The sequence below is a fragment of the Zingiber officinale genome, chromosome 4B (genome assembly GCF_018446385.1).
Source record: "Zingiber officinale cultivar Zhangliang chromosome 4B, Zo_v1.1, whole genome shotgun sequence".
In the NCBI taxonomy this organism is placed as follows: domain Eukaryota; kingdom Viridiplantae; phylum Streptophyta; class Magnoliopsida; order Zingiberales; family Zingiberaceae; genus Zingiber; species Zingiber officinale.
In genome coordinates this window covers 139,385,875-139,403,008 of record NC_055993.1, presented here as the reverse complement: position 1 = coordinate 139,403,008, position 17,134 = coordinate 139,385,875, and the positions used below count along the sequence as shown (strand labels likewise).

Here is a 17,134-nt window from a genome sequence, read left to right as displayed (position 1 = left end):
TAATAAGATTACAATTTGAAACTTTCGAGGCGTGTTTTAACTATTTTGAAACTTTGGAAGAGCACTTTGAAAAATTGGTAAAATAAGAGGACGAGTTTAAATTTCCCTTTAACAAACCTGCAAGAAGGTTCCAACCTAAAAGGCATCGGCCATGGCGTCGCTCGCTCTCCGCGGCCTCCTCTCTTCCCTGCCGCCGCTTCCACTTTCCACCAAGAAAAACCCTTCCCCTCATCCTCCTCTCCTCTCTTCTCTCCTTCCTTTGCGTTCGATCCAATCAGATGCCGGCTTCCTCCCGCGCCCCATCAACAGCGCCTCCCTCGTTCGGCCCTCGTCGGCGGGAGAGGCTGCAATCGTCGGAATATGCTTCCCTGCTCTGGCCTGGGCGAACGTTCTCTACGCCAAGGGCGGGAACTACAACGCACAGGTGGTGATCCCCGACGACGAGCCGGATGAGTCGCTGCTGCGGAGGTTCAAGAGGGAGGTGATGAAGGCGGGGGTGCTCCAGGAGTGCAAGAGACGGAGGTGGTTCGAGAACACTGTGGAGAAGAAGAAGCGCAAGGTCCGGGACGCCGCCCGCAAGAATCGGAAATGGTACGTCTCGAACTTTCATTTCTTTAGGTTTTCCAATAGTTCTGCTGATTTCAGATTCAAGAAACTACTTTAATTTTCTGAAGTAGTCAATTTGAGATTGCAAAAAAAAAAAAAAAAAAAAGAGATTCTGCCGTCCTTCCAGTATCGAAAATTGGTCTTTTACTTGAATATATTGCAGCTACATGTGTGAGCATGATCAATTCCGTGGTTTTCCATCATTTGCTCTATCTTTTTCAATCAAAGGAAAAGGAAATCATGTACAGATTGTTGCTATGATCTATCTAATGTCAGTGCTTGCTTTGGGTGAGTAATCTGTCAAATCACCATGGACTATCTCTTTCTATTGAATGCAAAGATTGTAGGACTCACTGCTAACAAGGTATTTCTCATTGCCTGCACTAACTGCTTTAACGCACTGTTTGCTGTGAAAGAACGGCAATTAATTGTATCAGTATCCCACTTCCATTCCCCCATGAAGACCACTAATTGCTATCCCTAGTATTGCTTGATTCCTTCCCTTGTACTAGTGTTTGAATTAAAACAAATCCCCGAGCTTGACTCGAGCCCTGCCCTGGGCACTCGTTTGGTCGGTAACCGTCTGATATTGGTACCGTTGGTAATCCCCTCTTGTTCTTGTCTGAAAGAGCCAGTGCCTTCTACTCCGCCGACCCCTTGGAGCTTGTAAACAATGTCCCATTAACGAGTCAAGGTCTATTCAGGATTTGTGAATTGGTAGTTTAGTTTCTCTACACTGCCATTGGTGTAGTGTGTTTTTCTGTTTCTATAAGTGGCATATTTCATCTCTGTTTTTCCTTGGCTGCTAATCGACTTATATTTTTAACTATTGATTTGGGTACTTGTGTGTATCATACCACTGATACATATTACTAATGGATGATGCTTTCTTACATATTACTGATGGATGATACTTGTGTTTATCAACTTAGGTTTTAAAACAAAGCCCCGAGCTTGACTCGAACCCTGCCCTGGGCACTCGTTTGGTCGGTAACCATCTCTCTATAAGAGGCACAAGAATGACATTTGTATTTCATATCTGTTTTTGGTTAATCGACTTATATTTTTAACTATTGATTTTGTTGTGTGTATCAAGGCACTGATACATATTACTGATGTTATTGTTCAAATTGCTCACTTCAATACAACTATGATACTTGTTTATATACATGATACATACTAGTTCTTATTATTCTTTCCTAACTATTTAGGCGTTATATACCTAAAGTTCAAAAGCGAGATAACGAGAATGAACCGTCAGAGAACGAACAAGGGGTGGAGGTGGACAATTGGGAACTTCCTGAAGGAGAAATTCCTTATTGTGATAAGATTCGTAAGTGAAGTTGACCTTGTAAGGTGCCTTGTCTCATACACTCTGGTTTTCTATTCGTATCACTGAAAGGAGCTTTGTACTCTACTGCTTATACATTACAATAAGTGAGTCAAATATTCCCGAACTGTGATGTACCACTTGGTTAATCTACAAACTTACTCAATCTAACAAAGTTAAGCTTCAATTTGAGGAGGTTTGTGTTAGTGAACAATACTCTGCATTGTACAGAATGTTATATCTTAACCTTTATAATTTATTAAATAGAAACAGAGTATCTTCTCATTTGTCAACACTAATACCGACCTTAACCACACCATCAGTCGAGACCTTTACTAGGGTCCATTTACAAGAAATAAAAACTGCTCCGATATAAAAAAAGAATACAAAACGATCCATGAACAATTCAGAAAACAGGAAGTGATGAGATAAGATCCACCCTTAAATCCTGCATGTCGAACAATGCTGCAACTTGTTTTTGTTTCTTAAGCACATCTTATTATGCACAGTTCAGCCCTACACTTTTCTGAATGCCAAATTATCTGTAGAAGCAGCATCCATACCGAGAGCTGCAACCGTGTCAGATCAAGTATGTTGAGCTGCCGCTTCCTTGTTTGTAGTATGCGAAGCAGCAACTTCTTCGAGGCGCTTCCAAGTGGCTTCGCGTTTTGAAACGATTTCCATGTGTTTTGCTTCATCTTCCTCGAACTTCTTCAAGCACTCTGCGAACAGATCGGGGTCGTGATCGGATAATAGTTTGCGCACGTTGAGGGTGAGACTCTGAACAGCTTGGTTCCAGTGGCTCTTTGAGTTTCTCTCCAGAGCAGGAAAGATGATAGGTAATATAACCTTGATATTATGTTTGATCAAGTTCTCGATATGCTCATTATTCCAAAGAAACAATGCCCTTTCTGCCACCTAAAGACAGCAAAAGATTAGATCAGAAAAACAGATGGCCGTCGCTGAACTCGCTTCAACTATGTTGAAAGATTCTACGAACATCGGCATTCAGAAATCAATCTAACAAAAGCATGACTACCTACGAAGCAATCTAATATCTAGATCAGTGAGTTAAACAGAGATAACAAAAAGGAGTTATTACAAATATCATTGAACATCTGATATAAATGTTAGCACGATAGACGCTGAAGCTCGAATGACCAGATATACTGGTACATAATCTTTGGAATGCTGAGGAAAAGAACCAAGGAAGAATTCACACGATAGTTTTTTTCTAATAGCATGCATACGAATAAATTCAAGATTGTGAAATCTAGAGGAAAAATAGTATAATCTTATTGAGAATAAATTTAGCCTACTTGCTTCCTGGTTTATACTTTACAGGTGAATGATGGCAAATCGAAATGCCATACAAATAAGAAAGCAATAAAACCATATTTACATCATACACTTTGGCGAGAACATAAAAATTAAGTACTCCTTTACACATCTGGATGAGCCCAATTGCCAACCTTATGCCGATATCTTAAGCTTATTCCTTTTATTGTAGATGTACTAGCCGCTTAAAGTTTAGGTGGAAGAGATAATGAAGCTTCTTTATGCTAGCTGAACATGAGCTCGGCTCAAGTTTGATAGGATTCTATTCTCTTTTGTTTTTTTTATGGACGAGCTTGAATAAGGTTGAACTCTACTTGGCTCGGTTCAACTTATTTACAACCCAGGTGTTATATTTCATGATTGCCCTTGTTATATGCCACACAGTCATGTTTATGATATCATTTGCCTATGAGCCGTGGGTAACTTATCTGGAGGACCCTTCTCACTTAAACAGACTCAGACATGCAAAAGCTGATGATATTAGACAGTGATTTCAAAACTCCATGTTGCATCACAATCTAATGGCGGCAGGACTATTGACGTGAAGAAGACAAGAACAACCAAACTAATCAGATACAATACTCAGGCACAGGAATGACCCAATATTCACTAAGTAATTTCAACAATAGATCATTCATCTGAGAGTTGTATTCTTTCGCCTAAAAAATGGCTGATTTAGATGTGACATGCTCAATCTGTATCTATGAAGTTATAGAAAATAGATGAACTCACACGGGAGATGGTCGTGATGACAACCTAGAAAATTTCAAGAAGGAAAAAAAATTGAATCTACCATGTATTGGTATGTCTACTATCAGAAAATTTCTCTTGGAGAAGGTATAGAAATAAAAGTTGTGGCATGAAAATATTTTCTGAAGCACAAAATATACATGATATGATGTGAAATGAAAATTTTAGATCTGAGCTGAGAGGACTGCTACCTGGAAGTGAGAACTATTCAAGCATCGAGCAATCTTTTGGAAGAGTGGAACCATAAATCGCTGGAAATCTGCAGGCTGTGTTGCTTCTAGCACCTCTTCTAACTCACCCAAGAACATAACTTCTTTTGTGCTATTTGTAATTGGCCAATATTTCAATAAACCTCTTATAACAGTATCAGCAAGTTTGCAATCCTTCTCGATAAATTGTGTTATGCAATATGATAACTGCTGATGATACATTGCGACACACCTTGGCTTGTGAAGTGGGATTAGTGAGCGTACCAGGAACAGCTTATGCTCTTCTTTTAATGGCAAGGCAAACCCACTGATGATACTCCCTAAAATCTCCAATAGTTCTGCGATCCCATTGTGCTTCTCGGTCTCGAAGATAAATCGATAAAATATGTTGTTTATAGCTTTTCTGATGAAGGGCCGATGCACCATAAATTTGCCATAAACACGGTGAAGTATCGTCTTTAAATAGTCCCTCTCTCTAGGATCTTCAGAATCGAAGAGGTCAAGGAGCTTAAGAACAAAGGAATGATCTATATACCTTTTTGCTACCTTAGCATCAGTGTCAGGAGATGCAACAAACCGAAGAAAGAACTCATAGACAACCTGCAAATGAGGCCATGCTGGATCCATTGCAGGTTCTTCTTCTTCAGCATCGATTTTTTCTAAAACCATGTGCTCCCGAGGTGGAAGAGCTAGATTTCTGAACAAGTTGGTTGACACCATCCTGGTTGCCTCTTGAATTGCATTCTCCGGTAGCTTTCCACTTCCTGAAGTCACATAATCAACAAGCTCCAACAATGTCTGCCGCTTTATTTCTTTCTCTTTCAAGTTCTTCGTCGGGTCAGTAAAGTCAAACACGACACAACACAACTCCAACTTCCTCATGAACAAACCCTGCCTCTCCAAAGCTGAAACATCCTTGAAACTCGGCAGAGCTTCATAGTTGGCATAATTTCCATCTAATCTAGAATTAACCAGTAGCGAATGCCTGTTTAGATGATTTAGCCCAGAACTTGATCCGGGAGGGACTTGACCGTCAAGACTTGCGAACCTACTGGCTTGCAAATCTCCACTCCTTGAGCTGCTAGATGAGGATGGAGGAATTGGTCCACCAACAGAACTACTGTCCAGCGATTTCGAAGACTTCTTCGGAAGCCGGCTTAGTATCTGCTTAAGCATGCTTGAAGGCAAGATCTTCAATACGGAGAATAACAAGAGTGTGAGGTCTTAAGGATGTGCTTCAGAGGGAAAGGAAAAAACTCATAACCAATGTTTGTGTGAGCTCATTGTTCTTCCTTTCGCCTTATCTGTTAGACATCTAGTGAAGTACTTGATAGATTTCTAGTCGATCTCCATGATCATGAGATTCCAAAACCTAGAGCAAGATGCGGGGGATCCACAATCAGAAGGAGAAATCACACGCGGAAGGATCTACTATTTGGAGCAAATAAAAAAGAAATCAACGAAGAACATACCACCTCTCCGAGCTCGTTTTCTCCTCGATCAAACAGCATAAATCGACCTCGAAATCCAGCGGCGATTTTTTTCCACGCCCCGCCCCCAAATTCGCCGGGCCGTCGAAAGCCGACTGGAAACGATCTGGTAGCGGTCCCGATAGGTCAATCCGACGCTACGACGCAGCGGAGGACAAAAGTCAAAGTGCAAGAATGATCAAAATTTGGACCTTTACCAAATCCGAAGACAACAAAAATACGATGATCGCCGAGACGGAGCGAGGGGACGAGGAAGAAAAAAAACATACCTTTTTGCGCTTGCTCGCTCACCCGATCGAGGGATCTTCCGCGCAGATTACTCTCTCGATCGACCTCTATCTCTTTGGCTCAAATTGAGATCGACGAGAAAGGGAGAGAAGAAGACCTGTCTCGCTCTTTACGGTTGCCTTCACTCGTTTCCAACTCCATGCGACTGTTTATTGCATTTGGCTCCTCAGACTTTCAATATTTTAATGTTTCTACAAAAAAAATTAACCATATCAATGATTAGGACCGAAATAAAATGGTCCATTAAATATTTTGATAATTTTAAAATTAATTAAATTAATCATGATGGACTAAAATAAGCATAGATCAATTGCAAGTGCGTATAATTTAATCTTAATCAATCTTAATACATTTTTTATTTTAGTGTTTTTTAGTTGATTATTTAAATTTGTAAAGGCAGTTCTTTTAGATTTGAAAGTTTCAAATTTGACTGTGCTTTTAAGTTTATTTATTAAAAATTTTATTTGAAAAGTCAAAATCTGTGTTGTTGACATCTTTATCTTCATAATTTAGTTGAAATAATAATTTAATAAATATAATAAATAAAAATATATTTTAAATTCTAAAAAAATATAGAACACCTTTTTTTCCATAATCTTATATATTTAAGATTTAAATAAATTTATTAGTTTTTATATGGATTTATCTTTTAAAAATTTCTTTTTCATATATTTATTCACAATTTATTTTTAATTTATTTACTTTAAGGTGAAAATATCTTTATTTTTAGAAAATTGTTTGACTAAATTTCTTCTTGAAAACAAATTATCTTACAAATAATTAAAAAGATTAAATCAACTAAAAATTAGTATCAATTATTAATAAAATAAGATAATATAAACAAAAAGATCATATGTTTATTAAATATATAGTGGTTATTGGGTTGAGAACTATGGTGGTCTCTATGGATCTTGGGCTCTAAGTAGGCCATGGGCCTTCAATCTTATTATTTTCATCATATGATGTAATATTATTGGCTAGATCTGATAAAAATGTGCATTTTATTTTGATTAATAAATTTAAATTTATTTTTGAAATGTTGATTTTTAAAATAGATACATTAAAATTCATGTACTTCAATGAATTAATTTAAAATAAAAAATTCTAATTGGAATATTTTTCTAATATATTAATATTTAAGGTTTTTTTTTAAAATTTTACTTGATGAATGAAACCTTAGCGCAATGTTAAAGTTACTACCATGTAATCTTGGTTTGAATCACGAAAATAGTCTTTTGCAAAAAATATAAAGTAAGGTTGTATTCAATTGAGTCAATGTGATGTGATTCAACCTTTCTCTAAAATAAAAATAATTAAAAAAGGTGAGATAAAGATTCTAACATCTTAAACAACAATTGAAAGAAAAACGACAGAGCAGAAAGTCCTAAATTAAATTTCCCATCTCTTGGAGTTACAATTTCAAACTCCTATGGATAGAAGCGGCGATTGAAGAATAAAGAGAAGTCGAAAGCCCTAAATCAAATTTCTCATCTCTATTTCTTAAATTCATGGAGTTACAATTTCAAAATCCCATAGATAAAACAGTGATTGAAGAACACAGAGACGTCAAAAGCTCTAAATCAAAATTTCTATCTCTAATTTTCAAAATTCTAGAATTACAATTTCAATATATATATATATATATATATATATATATATATATATATATATATAGCTCTACTAATATTGTTCTTAACCATATTTGTGATGAATTCCGGGACTCACACAATTGTGACAATTTTATAGAAATTATAAAACATATAGCTTCTTATAATGACTTATAATGATAATGTGAGATCCGTTGTTTCGGAAAATGCACCACAAAATGTTTCTTATACTTCTCTCAAATTCTAAAAGATATTTTATCACTCTATATGAGTAGAGTTCAAAAGTTTATCAAGAAAAAAATTGGTAATATTAAGTTTTCTCTTATCATGAATGAATATCAAGATGAGTCAAAAAGGGAATAAATGACTATTGTTTTAAGATTTTTTTTAATAAAGAGAACTTTATTAGAGAAAGATTCTTCGACATTGTCCATGTGGAAGATATATAATTATCTACTTTAAAAAGAGAATTTTGTTATATAAAATCTCGTAATAATTTTCTCATACAAAATATTCAAGACAAGATTATAATGGTGCTAATACTATGCAAGGAGAATGAAATGGTTTGTGATATGGGGAGTGATTAGTAGGATGTCACGTGGATAGGAAGTTAGTGAATCTACTAAGGTGGTTCCAAAAGGTCAGACTGATGCCTAACTACTCGGGCTTCCTGGCTCCCAAGTTTCTCGGGCCTCCTAGCTCCTTAACTTCTCAGACCTCTCGGGTCATTAGTCTCTCAAACCTCCCGACTCCTTAGCTTCTTGGGTCTCCCGACTCCCTAACTTCTCAGACCTCTCGAGTCCTTAGCCTATCGAGTCTCCTGGCTCATTAGCAATATGGGATAAAGGACCATTTTAGGAAAACAATAACCATAGCACAAATGTTGGTTAGTTTAATAAAAAGATAGCGTCGTTAATAAATCTTATATTATTTAAAAAATTAAATATTAACAGCATAAAGATATGAACAGAAGGAAAAAAGTCTATCAATCTTGATTATTTTAAGAAAAAGATAACAACGTAAATAAATTTTACATTATTTAATGAATTGAATAATGACAATATAAAGATCATAACAGAAGGAAAATATTAACTTTTTCTCTATAAAAGATTGTCTTTACAACCTCCAAGGTATGCATACATATACACATCACTATCTATATCGAAGCCTTAATATTCATCTTCTTCATTCTCTAACTTAAGCATCGGAGTGGTGGCGTCGGGGAATCCTCTGACTGTCATTCTAACCCTTTTCATGTTGCTTGTCTCCGTCCGTGCTTCCAAGCACGTTATCATCCTCATTGTCATTTGGCGATTGATGATTAAATTGGCAACAAAGTCAATTCACCGATGACTCATCTGTCGACGCTCGTAGACAAGATCAATTTTTTTAAATGAATGGCCATATGCATATTCATGTTCATTCCTTTACACATCGTCTATAATTGACATTGATAGTTGTTAGATTATATAATTTTATTAGAATTTTTTTGTTTATAGCCTTTAGGACAATTTAATCTTTTACCTTTTCAATTTAGGGTTTAGATTTTTCTTGTAATTAACTATATAAGACTTTATACTCTTTATTTCTTAATCACTTTTTGGATTCATCAAATCAAGACGACTACTTTTTCTTTGGCATCAATTTCTACAACGTATCAGAGTTTTCATCTTTATGTTTTTTGATAATTTAATTGAAGAACTATTAATACGATCCACAGTTTTAGTGGATCGAACAATTTTGATTGGGTTTCTTTTGTTTTCACATCAACTTGGTTTTGTTAGTTGTTCGGTTATTCGTGAGCACAATTCGTTCTATCATCAATAGTGGTCAAACAGAAGATTCGCTATAATCGATCAGTATCCGATTAGATGGAAAAATTATTCGTATTGGGGATATGTTACGAAAAAAATTTTGCGTGGAAAATCTATGTGGGGATATGTTTCATGTGTGCAAGTTTAACCTATGGACATCAATGCTGATGATTATGCAAAATTGTTGGATGTTTGGAGACCAATAATGTGAAGATTATTACATGGATCAATAATTCTGTTTCACACTCCATTGGTCTTAGATGGCTATGTACAAGACAACTAAAGAGATTTGGGATCATCTGGCAAGATTAAACACGGAATCTAACTTTGCTAAATAATATCAATTCGAAGCAGATATCTACGCACTTCGGCAGCAAGATATGAGCATCCAAGATTTTTATTTTGTTGTGTTAAGATTATGGGACTAGTTAGCATTTACCGAATCCTCAGAATTACGAAGATTCTCAACTTATGTCACTCGTAGAGAAGAACAACATCTAGTCCAATTCTTGATGGTGTTGGGACACTTTGGAGCTAGAGAGGGGGGAAGGGTGAATAGTTTGTCTCACTCGCTAGTTCGCTTCGTCGATGTTGATTTTGCAACGGATAAACTCAAAGTAATGTCTCAATGCTAACAAAGTAGAATTTACTTGGTATCCACCTCAAGATGAGGTGACTAATCCAAAGATCCATGCAGAACACACTCTTCACTATGAAAACAACTCCTTCTTGGAACAACCGGATGTGGAGACCTCTATAACTCAAGAACAAGAAAATACAACTCAAAACAAGAAAACAAAACATAAATACAAATTGAAAATCCCTTGACACTTTGAACCTTGAATCCTTGAGCTTTTCATGCTTTGAATGCCTCTTGAAGATGGAAAATGCAGCAGCACTTTTCCTCCCAAGACTTCCAAGAACTAGCGGAGAAAATGGAGAAGATAGATTCGGCATTTGAACTCATCTTCACCTTTATATATGCGCTTTTAGAGCTTCCAATCAATTGAGTTTGCTCCCAATCGATTATCACGTCAGATCCCAGTTGTCCAAACCTCGCAACCTGCGCAACGATCATATCCCAATCGATTGACCAATCGATTGGGGAGGCTTGAATCGATCGATCGATTCGGAGTGCCTCTGTACTCTTACTATGCTTCGCAGAAATCTTCTCCCAATCGATTGACAAATCGATTAGGAAACTCACTGTTCGTCGTGAAGAAACACTCTCAATCGATCACCTGATCGATTGACAACTTCAATCGATCACCCAATCGATTTAAAACCTCACTGTTCGCTCCCAAACTCTCTCAATCATTAGGGAAGATCTTGATCGATTACCTAATCAATCAAGACATTTTGCCCCATTTCTTCGTCAACCAATCGATTGGCTGATCGATTGATCCCCCCCAATCGATTTGGCCAACCGATTGGCAAGTAGCAAAAAGTGTAGAGCTCTAAACGAACTTCGTTTTACATCTAAGATCATCTCATTCCGATATTCGAGTCAAAAGTTATGACCTTCAGAAGTTTGCTACGTCTAAACAAGTATTCGGTAAATTTTTGACCCACCTGGACTTTCTCTTTGCCAACTTCTCATTGGACTTCCGATCACCAAGTGCGGTTCTTCTTGACCCACTTAGATTTTCCTCATGCCTGGTTTTACTCACCAGAACTTTTCACCTGACTTTACTCACTAAGATTTTTCCAACTGCCTTGCCTCACTCACTAAGACTTTTTAACTGCCTAGCTTCACTTACCAGGACTTTCCATCTGCCTGATTTCACTCACCTGGTCTTTCACTTAGCTTCACTCACTAGGATTTTTCATTTGTCTAGTTTCACTCACTAGGTCTTTCACCTTGCTTCACTCACCAGGACTTTCAACACCAAGTGTCCGGCCAACACTAACCCACTTGGATTTTGCCTCTTCTGCCAACCTTTTCGTTGTACTTATCCTTGCCTAACCTTCAGTTAGGACTTTTCTAGTGAAGTATTCGGTCAATCTTGACCTACTTGACTCTTCTTCTTGTCAACCTGGTCAAACATTGATCAGTGGAGAATTGTTCCAACAATTTCTCAAAGTGAACGATTGCACTCATAATCTCTATATATTGTCAAACATCGAAACCCAGATCAAGACTCAACCTTGAGCTAACTCAAGCTTAGTCAACTTGGTCAACCTTGACCTAGAGGATATTACACCAACAGATGACTCTTTGTAATGACTTTGAAGGATTGTGTGGAGCAATTTTGCATCATAGTCCTATTCCTTCCGTTGATTTAGTAGTACAAGAATTGCTAACTGAGAAGATTCGTCTTAAGTCTCAGATTGATAAGAGGACTATTGCACCATCTATGTTATCTATTTTTGTAGTACCATAGCAGCCTATGTTGCATAATCAAAGTAGGTCGACTTCGAAGGCTTCTAATGATGAGTATGATTATTGCAAAGAAAAAAGGATATTGAAAGTCTTAGTGTCCATTATTGTTTAACAAAGGTAAACTATCACAGCAATAAAAATGACTATCACAATAACAATATCAGCAACAACGACCTCAACAACCACCATTGCTACATCAGAATGCTTCATAAAAATTTGGTAATCAACCACAACAGTTACCAAATGGACTATCTCAGTCTAGTAATGCAGTGGTTGCCCCTCTTTAGATCTACATATACTTATGCAATTTCAACCATTTCTTGCTTCACAATCCTCTGCTATGTCTGTTTCTTCTCATATAGGTTTGTCATCCTCTAGTATATCAGGTATATCTTCCTCTTTATGGATCTTAGATTTTGGAGTCTCTCATCATATGTTACCTAACTTGTTCTCTTTTATCTCATTATTTTATAATTCATCTTTATCAGTTATGACGGCTAATGGTACTCCGATGTCATATTAAGTGTTGGTTATGTTGTTACAACTTGTTTGTCTCTTCCTGATATTTATTATATTCCTAGTCTTACACTTAATCTTATTTCTGTTAGTCAATTGTTTGAGTCTGAATATTCAATCTCTTTTTCTTCGTCCAATTATTATATGCAGGATCCGCAATCTTAGAAGGTGATTGGGATAGGCTGTAGGCAAGGGGGACTCTATGTCTTAGATAAACTTTAAGTACTATATATTATAGCTTCTAGTGTTGATTTGTCATATTTCTGATTGAGTCGTTCTTTTTCTAATTTTTATTTATAGTATACTTATGTAAGTCATGTTTCAACGTCTCGTTTATAATTTTTAGCTTTGTCTAGAGTATTAAAAACTTTAAGAAGTCGTGATATTTCATATTATAGTGGTTGTAAATTGATAAAAAGAAAATTATTATCTTTCAATAGAAGTTTATTTTTTTTCTCCTAATTCTTTTAATTTTGTTTATTTTGATATGTGGGAACCTTCTCCTGTTACTATAAAAGGGGATCAAGATATTATATTTCCTTTATTGATGATTGCACTGGCTATTTTTGGATTTATCTTATGAAACACAGATCTGATCATCTTACCATCTTCAATGGCTTTAAAGCTCTTGACAAAACTCAACATTAGACAGTTATCAAGTATTTTTATTATGATTTGGGGGGGGGGGGGGGGGGGGAATACACTTCCAATATTTTTTTTTTCATTTTACTTGTTGATCCGGTGATGATAGGAGGTCCCACCAAAGGTTGGTCAAAGTAAGGAAGACTGGTTTACATGGGAGATAAAATTTAGTGGGGTATCCTAGTCCGTCGAGTGGATCATGTAGTACCTAGTAGTCAAACGAGACGGTTACGATCGAACGGATGATGATAGCTACGTGGATAAGTAAGCCGAGATTTGCCCCTGGCCGGGTAAAATGACTCTCTAATAACGAAGAGAAATAAGCAGCAGCTAGTCTCGCCAACCGGGTTTTGCGTCTGGTCTACGTGGGATGACCGTGGACAGTCAAGAAGTAAGGAAAGTGACAAAGTCAACAGGTCCTGAGAACACAGTCGAGCGAAGATAGCCCAACCGAGTGAACCCCGAGCAACTGTGCATAACCCTATGAAGTATCTTGTCATATTCTTTTAGGAGTCTGTCCCGCTGACAACAAGGCATGTCTAGTAGGCAATTGTACATTAGAAGCTTCTAGGTCATCATGTCAGAAGATTGCATGGCTGCTTAAGGTATAGTGTCCGGGACACTTTTGACCTATCTCTTCTTAGGGCATCTAGGAAAATGTGTCTATGCCTTGAGATGCGTGCACGAGCACCATGTTGAAACTATAAAAGAGGGTTCCTAGCTACAGGGAAAGTATGCACAACTTCGTCTTCTATATCTACTTATTACAGTTCCCATTTCTTGAGATCACCGAACACTGACTTGAGTATCGGAGGGTCAATGCCGGGAACTCCTTCTCGGTCCAACACTAATATTTTTTTGTCTTGCAGAGCTACATGGAGTATTCACCACGTCAATCGCATAGCCACATCCCCATCTTGCCATCTTAGCTGGTTCTGGACATATCCACTTGCATTAGAAGGTACTATATATCAAGCTTCGTGTCGAGAAACACCTGAATTGAATGGGGTTGCAGAGAGAAAGCATAGATATCTTATTAAGACAGTCCGTTCATTCTTATTGTCTGCAGATACTCTTAGTATTTTTGGAGAGAAGCAGTTTTACTGCTACTCATGTAATTAATAGGATTCCAACTTCTCACAATTCAGATTTGTATTCTTTTAAAAAACTACATGGTCATGCTCCTGATTATTCCTCTTTACATGTTTTTGGTTGTATCTATTTTGTTCTCTGACCACAAGTCGAGTGTGATGAGTTGTTCCCTAAGTCCGCTTTGTGTGTCTTTCTTGGTTATGATGTTGGTAATAAGGAATATCGTCGTTTTGATCTAGTTTGTTAAAAATTACATGTCTCGTCATGTTATTTTTCTTGAGCATATTCTTTTCTTCTTCATACCTCTTCTACCACATGACATGACTCATGCAGATCTTATTCCCATTGATCCCTTTAGTACTGACACCGACGAAGCATCCCCTACGACTACTCTTCCACATGATGGCTTCACTGAATCTGGTATTCTCGAAACATCTCCTCCCCCTCCCCCTCCTGCGACTGTTCCATCACCTCTAGAGATTGTGGATAATCCTATTCGTCGGTCTACACATCCTCGTAAGTCTACTAAACTATCTGATTTTACTTATTCTTGTTATTCTACTTTCTTTGCTTATTTTGTTGCCTCTATTCATCATCTTTCTAAGTTTTTATCCTATAAAGAAACTGTTGGTAATCCTCTTTGGCACAATGTTATAGACGAAGAATTAACTGCTCTGTATCATACTCATATTTGGGATTTGGTACCTCCACCACTAAGGAAACACGTTATTGGTTCTCGTTGAATCTATAAGATCAAAACTAAATAAGATGGTTCTGTCGAACAGTATAAAACTTATCCTATTGCTAAAAGTTACTCTCAGGAGTATAACATGGATTATGAGGAAACTTTTGCCCTATTACTAAAATAACCATTGTTCGTATGTTAATTGTCGTTGCCTCTATTCGTCAATGAAAAATATCTCAGATGGATGTCAAGAATGCTTTCTTGAATGATGATATTCAAGAAGAAGTGTATATGGTGCCTTCTCCTGGAGTTGCTTACCGATCCGATGAAGTTTGCAGGCTTCGCAAAGCTCTCTATGGACTCAAACAAGCATCACGTGCTTGGTTTGCGAAGTTTTTCATAGTGATTACCTCTCTTGGCTTTCGATCCAATAATCATGATTTAACTTTAATTGTCAAGAGTACGCTTGCATGTCATATACTTTTGTCTTTATATGTGGATGACATGATAATTATTTGTGATGATTTTGTCAGAATTGAGTCATTGAAGTTTGAATTAGCTCGTTGTTTCGCTATGAAAGACTTGGGTTTACTCGCTATTTTATAGGGATCTAGAACGCCTCTTCACCTAAAGGTTATCTCTTATCTCAGTTAAAGTACATAGTTGAATTGTTTGAGCATGCACGTCTCACTAACAACAGGGTAGTTGATACTCCCTTTGAGACTAATGCTAGGTACTCTCCATCAGATGATTCTCCTTTACTAGATCCTAATCTCTACTGATCCGGTGGTCAAGGCAGGGGACCCCATTGCAAGAGGTCAGCGCCACGTGGAGATCAAAGGGCCGGGGGGGTCCACTGGAGGAGAATGAGCCGACCGGACTCAGAAGAAAAGGATAGACCGATCGGCTAACCGAGGAGCATCCAACAGTAAAAGGTGCCCTGACAGGGGTCGGGGTTCCGACGCTCAGTTGAAACAATGTCTAAGGGTCGAGCGGAAGGCACTCGCCCGGAAGTCTCCCCAGCATATCAATGCAAGCGACAGGCGAGACGTGAGGGGCATGCCGCCCGGCCGGCACAGGGGATGAGGGCCGTCCGGACGACGGTCTCCGTCCAGCCGTCCGGACGTATGTCCCGGCTGGCGGTGGGTAAAGGGGGACAGGAACATCTTCTGACAGCCGTCAAGTCCTATGGCTAGGCCATACTCCAAGTCTGACAACGAGGTGTTCTGTTGTCCCATCGAAGACGTGATTGGACTGTATCAATATGGCGTCAGGTAAGCTTTCTGACAGACACATACCGAAGTATGGGCTTCGGACATGTATGTGCCTCGGTGGACGCACAGGAACCCTTCCACCGTTTTATATAACGAGCCTCATACTTCGCCGGAGGTACGTGTGGAACACCTTTGGAGCTACTTTTTCCACCACTTGCTTACCTGACTTGAGCATCGGAGGGTCGCCGCCGGGAACCCCTTCCCGGCCCGACTTCTGTGCAGGTTCACCGGAGCTTCGTGCCTCTAGTCGAAGATCCACGTCAGCAGTCGGAGAGCGCCCCGTGCCCAGCGTCCGTTGATTCAGCAGTCGAACAGGATCAATTTGGCGCCGTCTGTGGGAACGCTCCTGCATCCGAGCGGAAGCAATGGACGAGGCTGGACGACCGCCCACGGTGATGCTCTCCACGAAGGAACCCGACGCTCTAATCAAGGCAAGAGCAGCTAAGCTCGTGGAGCAACAGAGAGAGAATGCGCAAGCCGAGCGGCTGAAGCAACAAACAACGTCAACATCAGGTGGCCGAGCGGAGGCAATTATCCCCGAGCAGAGGCAATGATCCCGTGAGCGCCTCCCGAGACAATGATCCAACGGCATTCAAGGGGAGCACCAGCGAGATGAAGATGGATTGGGACTTGGATCAACCATGAAGCGCAAATCATCTCCAGCCTTTCTGGGTGAGAGGTGCGCTGATGTAATTTATATATGTTTTGGTCGCCTATGTCCTTGTAATGCGAAGCGAAATAATTAAAGGATGGCAAATAGCTTCGCCGGCGGTGTCAAATTAGCCTTAAAGACCGTCGAGCTCCGGCGTTAAATATCGAGAGACCGGTATCTATAAACCCTCCGAGCGGAAGACCGTCGAGCTCAGACGTTAAATATCGAGAGGAGCGGGTGTCTATAAGCGTCGAGCGGAAGGCCGGCGACTCCGATGTTAAATATCGAGGCAGAGGCGTCTATAAACGCGTCCGGCGGAAGGCCGTCGAGCTCGGCGTCAAATATCGAGGCGAGCGGCGTCTATAAACGTCCGGCGGAAGGCCGCCGAGCTCCGGCGTTAAATATCGAGAGAGGCGTCTATAAACGTCCGGCGGAAGGCCGTCGAGCTCCGGCGTTAA

At 38.9% G+C, this 17,134-nt stretch overlaps 2 protein-coding genes across 4 annotated transcripts; one reads left to right on the top strand and one right to left on the bottom strand.

Moving 5' to 3' along the window:
- The first annotated feature begins 99 nt into the window (after positions 1-99).
- Positions 100-2,142, top strand: LOC121977097 (30S ribosomal protein S21, chloroplastic-like). Of its 2 annotated transcripts, none has more exons than XM_042529612.1 (2): positions 100-591; positions 1,539-1,770. In XM_042529612.1, exons 1-2 carry the CDS (start codon positions 152-154, stop codon positions 1,543-1,545), a joined length of 447 nt encoding a protein of 148 aa, XP_042385546.1. In that variant the 5' UTR covers positions 100-151; the 3' UTR covers positions 1,546-1,770. The 2 variants fall into 2 exon arrangements, with proteins under 2 accessions (XP_042385546.1, XP_042385545.1); XM_042529611.1 differs by lacking the exon at positions 1,539-1,770 and adding an exon at positions 1,818-2,142 and having other exon boundaries at positions 101-591.
- Positions 2,143-2,174: 32 nt separating this feature from the next.
- Positions 2,175-6,160, bottom strand: LOC121977095 (serine/threonine protein phosphatase 2A 57 kDa regulatory subunit B' theta isoform-like). Of its 2 annotated transcripts, none has more exons than XM_042529609.1 (4): positions 5,993-6,160; positions 5,706-5,860; positions 4,216-5,605; positions 2,175-2,854 (listed from the first exon to the last, which is right to left on the bottom strand). In XM_042529609.1, exons 3-4 carry the CDS (start codon positions 5,407-5,409, stop codon positions 2,522-2,524), a joined length of 1,527 nt encoding a protein of 508 aa, XP_042385543.1. In that variant the 5' UTR covers positions 5,410-5,605; positions 5,706-5,860; positions 5,993-6,160; the 3' UTR covers positions 2,175-2,521. The 2 variants fall into 2 exon arrangements, with proteins under 2 accessions (XP_042385543.1, XP_042385544.1); XM_042529610.1 differs by having other exon boundaries at positions 5,709-5,860.
- Positions 6,161-17,134: the final 10,974 nt, after the last annotated feature.